This window comes from Hipposideros armiger, unplaced genomic scaffold (assembly GCF_001890085.2).
Source record: "Hipposideros armiger isolate ML-2016 unplaced genomic scaffold, ASM189008v1 scaffold_1306, whole genome shotgun sequence".
In the NCBI taxonomy this organism is placed as follows: Eukaryota; Metazoa; Chordata; class Mammalia; order Chiroptera; family Hipposideridae; genus Hipposideros; species Hipposideros armiger.
In genome coordinates, this window is record NW_017732656.1 from 327,723 (window position 1) to 337,150 (window position 9,428).

Here is a 9,428-nt window from a genome sequence, read left to right on the forward strand (position 1 = left end):
GGGGGCGGAAAAAAGCCTGGCGCCTGGAATTTAGGAGGCTTGTCTTCGTGGCCTGACCATCACCCCCGAGTTCCATGTCTCAGTTTCCTTCACTATAAAATGAGTCAGTTGGGATGTTTCCTCAGCGGCGTGTCGTAAGAGGCCTGTGTCTGTGGGCAGTCAGGGGCCAGAGGCCCTGTGAGAGCTGACATTTGCTGGGAGCAAAGACACGAGGTACTGTCCAGCCCCAGTCCCCTATGAGGACTCTGGCCTACAGTCTGGTCTCTTGCCGCCCTCTCAGCTGAGTCTGGGCAAGTCGTTAGGGAACCTTTCACCCCAGCAACTAAGAGAGGCCATATTCATGCTCAGGCTTCTGGATGAAGTGATGGAGACAACTGCCTACACTCTGACTTATTGGGCAGGAAAGGTTTTGCCTGGAATTTGGTAGCTCAGGATAAACTCTTGAGTGCCTATGGTGACCATGGGGTCTCTTTATTTCTGAAGCCGTTCCGTATCCTTCTAGGCTCAGGCCTGTGGACAGAACTGATCAGGTAGCTGTCCTCAGGCTTGGATGGGCCATGGGGAGGAGAGGGGCCCTGAGCTTTCGTGCCAGACAGATGTGGCCAGCAGTAGCTATATAATCTTGGGCAGGTCACTTGGTTCCTCTGTGCCTCAGTGTTTTCCTCTGTGAAATGGGTTGTGGTAAGGATTAAATGAACTAATGTATAGAAAGCCCATAGTACATCGAGGGTGGCCAGTAACCATAGTTACTTGGCCTGATGATGCCCTCAAGTTTCTCCAGCTGCCAGCCTGAGTGAGCATGCTTAGTGGCTGAGGCCTGTGTGCCCTTTAGAAAACTGAATGGGCCTGTGCTGCCACCTGGTGGTCTGCTGGCGTATAGCCCCTGCACCAAAGGCTCTCTAGCCAGGAGGGCTGGTTGTTGGTTTGTTTTTGTAGCTTCTGTCCTAGGGGAAGTTTTGGGCAACTCTCAGGCTAAGCTGGTCGTCAGATTATCAGAGGGTAAGGGTGGGGGGGAACGCAGCAATTACACCAGATAGTCCCTGAAGTGGGGAATTGGGTTCAAGGAGCCCGTTTAGTTGCTCATTTGGTTCAGGTGATACGTATCAGCCTTTGCTGGGTGCTCGTTAGCTCAGGTGTAAACCCTGGGCCTCCGTAGCTGATACTTACAGAGCACTTACCCTGGCTAGGCAGATTACAGAGCTTTTTACCTGAATTTTCCTATTGGAACTACCCTGGAAGGTGGCTAAACATGGCTGTTTTAGATGAGGAAATGGAGCCCCTTAAAAGGTGAAGTAACCTGGCGAGGGCCCTGGGGCTGGCTAAGCAAAACGACCAGGATGCGGTCATTCTCCTGCATCGTCTAGCTTCTCTGAGCCTCACTTTGCTCGTCTGCGAAATAAGGGTAATAGTACTGACCGAATCAACGAGATAGTGCTGGTGAAGCACCTGTCTCAGAGCCTGGCACATGGGTTCCAAGGGTGAGGATTCTGGGCCCAGGCTGAGCCCTGTGTTTAACTGTCTGAGGAACAGCCAGACTGTTTCCAAAGTGCCTGCACCATTTTACATTCCTACCAGCAGTGTATGAGGGCTCCTATCTCCACGTCCCCGCCAGCACTCACTACAATCTGTCCTTTTTACCTTAGCCGTCCCCATGGGGGTGAAGTGTGTGAAGGGCATCTCCTGTGGTTTTGATGTGCATCTTCCTGATGGCTAATGATGTTGAGCCTCTCTTCAGGTGCTCATTGGACATTTGTACATCTTTTTCTCTGGAGAGACAGACGTCTATTCTGATGCTAGCAAAGCCCTTGTTTTCACACTGTCCAATAATGCAAATTAGAAACTGAAGGGTCAGGAATAAGACCCGAGTTTACAGTGTGTTCAGCAAGCTGTCACTGAATGAGTCAGGCCGAGCCCTCCTAAACTCACTCCTGCTTTATTCAGGTGAAATGCTTCCTTAACCCCCTCTCTCCCAACACATTTTATTCCACAGCACAGGGTCCACAGCCTTCTCTCACCTAAGGCTGGTGTCTTTCAACCCTAAACTTAGTAGCCTGGGAAGAAGGTAGTAGCCACTTTTTGGAGAAATCCTGCTTCATCTCATGCCTTGTCAACCCATTTCCCGCGGCACTTTAAAACAACACCCCACGATCCCAAAGGACCAGGAGAGGATACCTTTCCACCTGCTGCTGCCCTAGATGAGTAAAAGCAGACCCTCCCCTCCTGCAGAGCCCTAGTTATAATGTTCACGCTCCTCCAGTGCTCCACACTGGCAGTGGGACACCCCTATATTACCTCTCCAAAGAAGGAAGTATGCCACAGAGCTTGGGGTGATCCTGGTCTCCCCCAGATCTGGCTCTCAGATTATTGTAAGTTCCTCCAAGCAGGCAGCAGGCTCTGTGTTGTTCATTCATTGCTTGTAACCCCAGGGCCTGGCACACAGCATATGGTTGATAAATAGTTGAGAAATGAATGGGTAGATTGAATGAACTATCTTTGAGCACCTGGTCTGGGTCAGGCACTTCCATTTATCTTCCTTCATCCTTCCAACGCATCCCTTAAAGTGGGTGTTTATTGTTCCCATGTTAGAGGTGAAGAAACTGAGACCCAGAGAGTAGGGGCCTAGCTGGGGCTCAGAATGGGGTTGATTGTCAACCCAGCGCTCCTTGGCCCCACCCAGCCCTCTCTGTGGTTAATGATGCCCGTACCTCTCTCCTCAGGTTCTATGCGTCTCCAGGAGGACCTACCTCAGCCCCCTCAGCCCAAGCAGCTGCTGAGTGGCCCCCCACAGCCCCCTCCCGGCCAGCCAGAGGACACCGGCACTCTATCCAGCTGGACCTCGAGGACCTGGAGGAGCTCAACAAGGCCCTGAGCCGAGCTGTGCAGGCAGCCGAAAGTGTTCGCTCCACCACCAAGCACATGAGCCGCTCACTGTCGGCCAACCTGCGCCAGGCCCACAGCCTGAGAGGCTCCTGCCTCTTCTGATGGAATTTGCGGCTCAGAGACAGACGGCGGGCAGGTGGGCAGGCAGCTTGCTGCTGTCCCTCAAGCCAGAGGTCTGCTGGAGCCATTCCCGAAGGGCCCATGGGTCCTTCACCAGGAACTCTCTCTCCAGCACAGGCCCTGCCTGCTCAGTGTCAGTGTTTTCAAAATGGAAGGGCCCTGGTTATCAAGAGAAGTAACTTCCCAGGGGACCAGCCCCTGAAGGAGGCCCTGGGACTGAGGCCGCCTTCCGTCCAGATGCAAACTCGGGGAGTCTCCCAGTCCTGTACGTGTCCACCTCCAGCTAATAATATGTATTTTATATACAGTGGACAGATAGTGTTTTAAACTGAGGAGTTTTCCTGGGCTTGGGTCTTCCTTAGGAGGCCAGATAAGAAAGGATGGGGCCAGGGTCTCTGGCACAAACTTGTCCACCCACCTGTGACCAGCCACTTGGGAGTAGGCATCTCTGGAAGGACATGGCTGGGGATGTTTTTCCTGGTGGCTGGCAGTGGGACAGTTTGGGACCATTGGAATGTCTTAGGATGCAAACCTCAGGATGACACACACACACCCGCCTTCACCATGGTTGGAGCGGCCTTTCCATGGGCCTGCTGGGATGGAGATGCCCCACGGAAGGCCCGGGAAGCTGTCCACCATGGTCCCTCTCAGCACCTCATCCTAAGACCCCCAGTCTCTCCTGGGGACCTGTGGCATTTGACTAGTAGCCAGCTACCTGCCAGGCCCCAGTTTGTGGCCCTGAGGCCAGGCCGTTTCCTGCTCCCCAACCCCATAGCAGTGTGTACCTCAGCTTTTCTGGAATGTGTGTGCATCAGTGATATATGTATATTTGAGGCATTTAAAAATTCTATTTTCGTTATGAAAGCAAATGAAGAATTGATCTTAAAAAAAGAAGAAAAAAAAAACATTGCCAAAGCTGCCCGGGTTTGTGGTGATGTGTGGTTTCTAAAATCAGGCCTGTGGGGTGGGACCTATTAGGTGGACATTTCCAGACTTCCTGCCTCTGTCTGGTAGCATCTATTTCTCCGACTTTCCCCCTCTGCCCATCTCAGAACCATAAGCCTCTCGACTGGAGGAGTATGTACGGAGAGACTGTCTGGCCAAGCCCCTTTTTTTTGAGGCCAGAGGTGTTACGAGACACATAGCAAACGTCTCTGCAAAAGCACCAGCCTGCACTCTTTCCAGTGCTTCTTTCAGTAGCAAACAGCAACAACAACTGCCGTTTATGGCCAGCTCCACACCATGCATTCAGCAGCCCTCCAGGTTCCCACTGTGTCCCCACTTGATTGATGAGGAGTCTGAGGTTTCGGCCCGCGTTCACCATGGTCTGACTCCAAAGTCCATATTCTTTGTTACTGATTTTCTCTACCTGAATTTCCATGCTTCCCCACCTCACCCCTGACTCCTGCTTGTTCCTGTGGCTTTTTCGCCCATCTTCCCCGCCTCTCTCGTCTCACTTGCTTCTCCCTGCTCACCAGCACCCATTTCCATTTCATTTTTCAGCTGACCCTTCTTAGTAGAGTTGAAAATGGCATCTTGCTGAAAGTGACACTAAAATGGGAAGATTACTTGTAAGTTCTGAGCCTCCGGGACCATATCCTTCTGGGTGCCAAGAGGCTGTCCCATAGATAACAAGATGGGAAGGGGGGCATCCAAGGTGAGAGGCAGGGCAGTGTCCCCAGCCTCAGTGCCCTGGGCTCAGCGGTGGCTCCAGTTATGAGCAAAGGACGCTGGAGTCTTGGGTCCCTGGAACCTGACCCTTTGGAGGGCGTCTGCATGTGGGCCAGGCCTGGGCATCAAGAGCTGAGGTTATGATCCTAGCGCGCGAGGTGGCTTAGGCCACTCCCACAGGGAACTTTTCGAACAATTCAGCCCCAGCTGTTTGGCCACCTCACATGCTTCCCTCACGTGACCATACATCACGAAGCCCTCAGGTCTGGAAGGAGGCCGGCCTTTCTTGCTGGACTCCTGGCTTGAGGAGCTCAGTTCTCTTCATTCCACTACATGAGATGCTTCAGATACAGCCCCATCTGGAGGGCTCCAAACACATTTGCCAGGTAGCTGGTTTCTAGGGGCCAGCCTCGCCCCTAGGTGTCTTAAGTTCCTTTGGGTGTTGGATGGGCACCCTGAGGTCTCTTCATGGAGACACACGGCCCCTCTGGCCTAGGCTTCCTCATCTTCCCCGCCCTGGCCCAGTTCCCCACCTCTTGCCAGGATGCTCGCAGCCTCTGCAGCCGTCTTCCTGCCTCCAGTCTGGCCCCTCCCAGCTCTCCTCCTGTGATGGCCAGGGTGATGCCTGCAGTAAAGTCCTTTATGCCCGGCACCACACACCTGAGTCTTCACTGCCCCTTATCCACCTGAACTCCTGCTTAGGGTTCCTCTGCCTTGATGTTTTTCAAACATGTCTTCTCAGATCCTTCGCTTGCAGTGGGAATAACGGATGCTATGAGGCTCCTAATCTTTCTAGACTGATTCAGATGCCGCTTCCAGGAAACCTTCCCAGACTTCCCCACTGCTGAAGGAACTTTCTTCATATGCGGGGCTCCCACACGTCAGCGCAAACCATCCCTCCTAGCATGTGTACTGGTTGTTACAGCAGAGGCTCTTCCAACCAGGGGCAGGGTCTTATCCTGTGGTTAACCAGGGCTCAACTCATAGCTGGCTTTAATGTGAATGAATAAATGAATGAATGAATGAGCAAATGACAGCCTGCCTATTCCAAATGAATAAGCTTTATTGATGCAACTGAGGTGGGTGGGTGGGGCGCTGAGAATAGGTCCCAAAGTTCCCGAGCTCCTAACCCAATGCTATGTCTTCAGAGGACCCCGCGTTTTCCTTCTATAGATCTTTTTCCTTCTTCCTTTCCTCATCGTGTTGTTTCTCCAGTGGCCCACACTGATCCTAGAAGACAATGGGAGAAGAAAACACAATGATGGGGTAAGAGTAAGATGAGTTCTGGACTGTGGCACTAGCCCAACCATGGCTCCAACCCAAGCTCTGCCACTTCTGAGCTGGGTGACCTTGGGCAAGTCATTTCCCTCACTGAGCTTCAGCTTATGCACCTCTAAACTGGGGCTCAAACCCTTAAGAACAGCTGGGATTTACTGAGCACTGATGACCTGCCAAGCCCTTACATTGCCCTGGGTTTCTCACCACTATTTTTCAGCTGATGCATGTGAGGCTCAGCATAGCCATGTGTCCTGTCCAAGGTCCCCCGGCCAGTAGTTGGGGGTGGCAGGCTGCAGGGGACGGACTCCAGTGCCTGTACGCATATTCATAAAGCCCTTTCCCCGGGTTCCTGGGAGCAGGGAGGGGCGGGTGGACAATCTGTGCCACCGGTGGTCACAGGGGATGATCTCAGGTGGCAAACAGATGGAGACATTTTTATTTTAATAATCATGAAAATATGTCGTGTATATATTCCCAAAGGGGTAACCGGGCTCATCAGCTCTGTGATTTCAGATATGGTGGCGTAGGACGAGACCAAGCATTCCACTTAACACAGGTTTAAAGAAAAGTATTGAGATCTTTACACAGGTAATGCTCAGTTATAGCAAAAATCGGCGTGGCAGTCCTGGACTTGCTGCCATTTGGGCAACCGCAATACCAGCTCCCCATCACGTGCTATGAGAAGCCTGGATGCGGCAGGCAGGCAGCTGTGACTGATGACTCCCCACGTGTGTCTCTTCCCCAAGTCCCTTCCACCACACCTTGGCTATACTGTTCCCCTCCTGCTCGCTTTCCTGATCCTCCCCACCTACTCCATGTGTACTCCCTGATTTCCTAATGATGTCCCCCCTGGGCTCTTGTCTCTCTCCCCCACCCCACCCCACCCCCAGACCTCTGTGAAGCTCAGCTGTCCCTGCTTTGAGGCGGGCGCTTAAAGGCAGGATCTCCTGTCTCGCTGTGCAGCCCTGGCTTGCAGCTTTCCCTCTCGGGGCCTCTGGGGCTGCCCAAGGGGGGAGCACCCTTGGGTGGGCACTGCCAAGTCCTCCTTGCACTCACCTTTTTCTCATCGGTGTATGTGATTTCCGACTTGTCCATGCCCATGCACATGATGTTTTCATAGAACTGTCTCATTTGCTCCTGGGTTGCCTGTGGCTTGTCAGCTGCAGGAAAGGGCAAGCGGGCTGGTAAGGATGCCAGCGGGGCCTGATGGGAGGCCCAGGGAAGGCTGGGGGTCTGGGCGCCCAGCCCAAGGAGCGGGTGGCCCTGGGGGGACGCCTGGGTTGGGTGGGAGTTTGGGGGCAGGGTGCCTACCATAGAAGGACAGGCCCATGTTCTGTTTGTCTTCTGGGAAAGCAGCAAGCATGAAGATGCTGGGATCCTTGGTGAAGACCAGGTGGCCAAAATGTTCTTTGCCCATTTCTGGAAGAGGAAGCCTCTGGGTGAGACCATGGGGATGGCACAATGGTTCCCGCCACACAGGTGAGGAAACCTAGGTGTGCCCGGGGCCATACAGTCAATCAGTGAAGGCCAGGGGCTCACCTGGGCACATGTCCCTTGCTCTTACTGTGCACTAGGCCACGCGCTTATGTGTGTGGACTCAGAGGGGCCTCATGAACTGTGGCTGTCAGGGCCTTTCTCCCCATTTTACAGATGGGGGGAAGGCCCAGGAGGGGGGCCTCAGGATTCCTAGGTGGTGTCCGTCCAGTTACACTGGCATTTGTGTGTTCCTACTATGTGCACTCTCTGTGGGGATGGTGGGAGCATGGGTGAAGTCACTGCCGGTCCAACAAACAGCCTGCCCTTAGCGCCCAGAGGATAAAGCATGGTTGAGAGGCAGGACTGGAGCCAACCCTAGAGTTGAATCCTAGTTCTAATTGCAAGCTGTGGGACCTCAGGAGAAATACTTGACATCTTTGTTTCCTCATCTGATCACTGTCATGTCCTTCTAGGGTTGTTTATAAGTATTAAGTGGGTTAATTCCTGTAAAGCACTTCAAACAATGCCTGGCACAAAGTAAGCACTCACAAATGTTGGCAGTTATTGATTATTTCAGCGAGCAGGTCCTGGGCCCACAGAGATAGAAGAAATGGGCCTGTCCCATGTTCTCTGTGCCCAATGCCATTAGGACCTTAGTCCCAGGTCCCCTCCTTTAGGTTGGCCCACCCACCACCTCCCCATTCCACCCAGCAGCCCTCCCCCTGAGGGCTCACCGTGTTTGGACATGGTCCCATTTTCCCTCTGGATGTCCAGGTAGCTAGAGTTATAGATGCACTTGTCGTTACTAAAGTCAAACAGAAGAGGGGTGAAAAACAGTAAGAAGGTCAAGGAGAAGTGGACAATCACAGTCATCGAGGGGTAAGAGTCAGGTGGCAATTCGAGTCAGCCCTCCCCATTCCATGGTTGAGAAAGCTGAGGCCAGGGAGAGGGAGGGGCTTGCTCAAGGTCTCTGGCAGCTGGGAGTAGAAGCCAGGAGCTGGGACTAGGGGTGAGCTAGTGTGTCCGGATCTTACATTGTCGAGTACTCTCTGAGCGGCAACCTGTCCTCCGTGTAGTCGGGGTCAAAGTAAAAGAAGGCCGTCTGGAACGTTCTAGCCGACTGATTATACTCGGGGTGTCGGTAAGCCGAGGCGATATAAAACCACTTGCGAGAGAGCTGGGGAGAAGCCAGGAGTTGGTGATAAAGGTTGGGAGCTGAATCCTGATAGTCAGCTCGGAGGAGACTGGAGCAGATCTCTCCCTCCATTTGCAAATCAGGAGACTGAGCCCCCGCATTCAGGAGTGGGCATGCAGGAGCTCACCGAGGGTCAGGCATCACTCCCACCTCCCGGCCACCCCTTTTTGCCCAATACAGCACTGTCCCCTGCTAAGAAATCTTGCAATGGGGCTTCTGAGTTTGGAGGCAGAAGAATGAATGCCTCTGGAGAAAGAAGAATGCCTCCGGAGGCTGGCCAGAATTTTACCCCAGGACCCAAGAGAGAAAAAAGCAGAGTCAGGAGAGGAGGCTGACCACAAGCCAATGGGGCAAAGGGAAGCCCAGAGAGGGAAACAGCTGCCCACAGTGCTCAGTGGCCCAGGTACCTACCTGGTCCAGGGTGGCATTGGTGATAGGCACTGAGTAATTGATGTGACACGGCGCGCTCTGGGCATTCAGCAGAGGAAGGAGGCTCAGGATTCCGAGGGCCCAGGGCAGCGCCATGCCAAGACAAGGAGGTACCTAGAGCCAGGTGGAACTGGTAGCTGGCAGATGCAGTGACTTTTTATAATGAGTTATGGGTGGGGCCCTGGAGACCAGCTATGACACAATCCAGTAAACACTTGGGAAGTGTCATGCACAAAACCTTCCCTCCTTTCCCCAAAGCCAGCTGTAGGTAAAGCTTCCAAACCCAGGCTTAATTTGGGTCCCTGACCTTAGGACAAGGGCCGGAAGTTCTGGCTGTTCAAAGCCAAGGTGGATAAGGGCTGAAGTGATATTAGTTAAC

The 9,428-nt window shown here is 53.2% G+C and overlaps 2 protein-coding genes across 2 annotated transcripts in view; one reads left to right on the top strand and one right to left on the bottom strand.

Moving 5' to 3' along the window:
* Positions 1 to 5,636, top strand: part of AKNA (AT-hook transcription factor) — a 52,669-nt gene extending 47,033 nt beyond the window's left edge. Inside the window, 1 exon segment of the mRNA XM_019633425.1 lies at positions 2,718 to 5,636. Within this exon segment, the coding sequence (XP_019488970.1) occupies positions 2,718 to 2,982 (265 nt within the window). The 3' untranslated portion in view covers positions 2,983 to 5,636.
* Positions 5,637 to 5,716: 80 nt separating this feature from the next.
* ORM2 (orosomucoid 2) lies at positions 5,717 to 9,186 on the bottom strand. The gene is made up of 6 exons (XM_019633424.1): positions 9,032 to 9,186; positions 8,460 to 8,602; positions 8,160 to 8,230; positions 7,261 to 7,368; positions 7,006 to 7,109; positions 5,717 to 5,901 (listed from the first exon to the last, which is right to left on the bottom strand). The coding sequence occupies exons 1-6, from the start codon at positions 9,143 to 9,145 to the stop codon at positions 5,839 to 5,841; spliced, it is 603 nt and encodes a 200-aa protein (XP_019488969.1). The 5' UTR covers positions 9,146 to 9,186; the 3' UTR covers positions 5,717 to 5,838.
* Between the last annotated feature and the right edge of the window lie 242 nt (positions 9,187 to 9,428).

Coding starts and splice junctions, on each gene's coding strand:
- ORM2 (XM_019633424.1), bottom strand. CDS start 9,145: ATGGCGCTGCCCTGGGCCCTCGGAATCCTGAGCCTCCTTCCTCTGCTG. Junction 7,369..8,159: donor TGGGACCATGTCCAAACACG/GTGAGCCCTCAG, acceptor TTCCTCTTCCAG/AAATGGGCAAAGAACATTTT. Junction 7,110..7,260: donor CATGGGCCTGTCCTTCTATG/GTAGGCACCCTG, acceptor CCTTTCCTGCAG/CTGACAAGCCACAGGCAACC.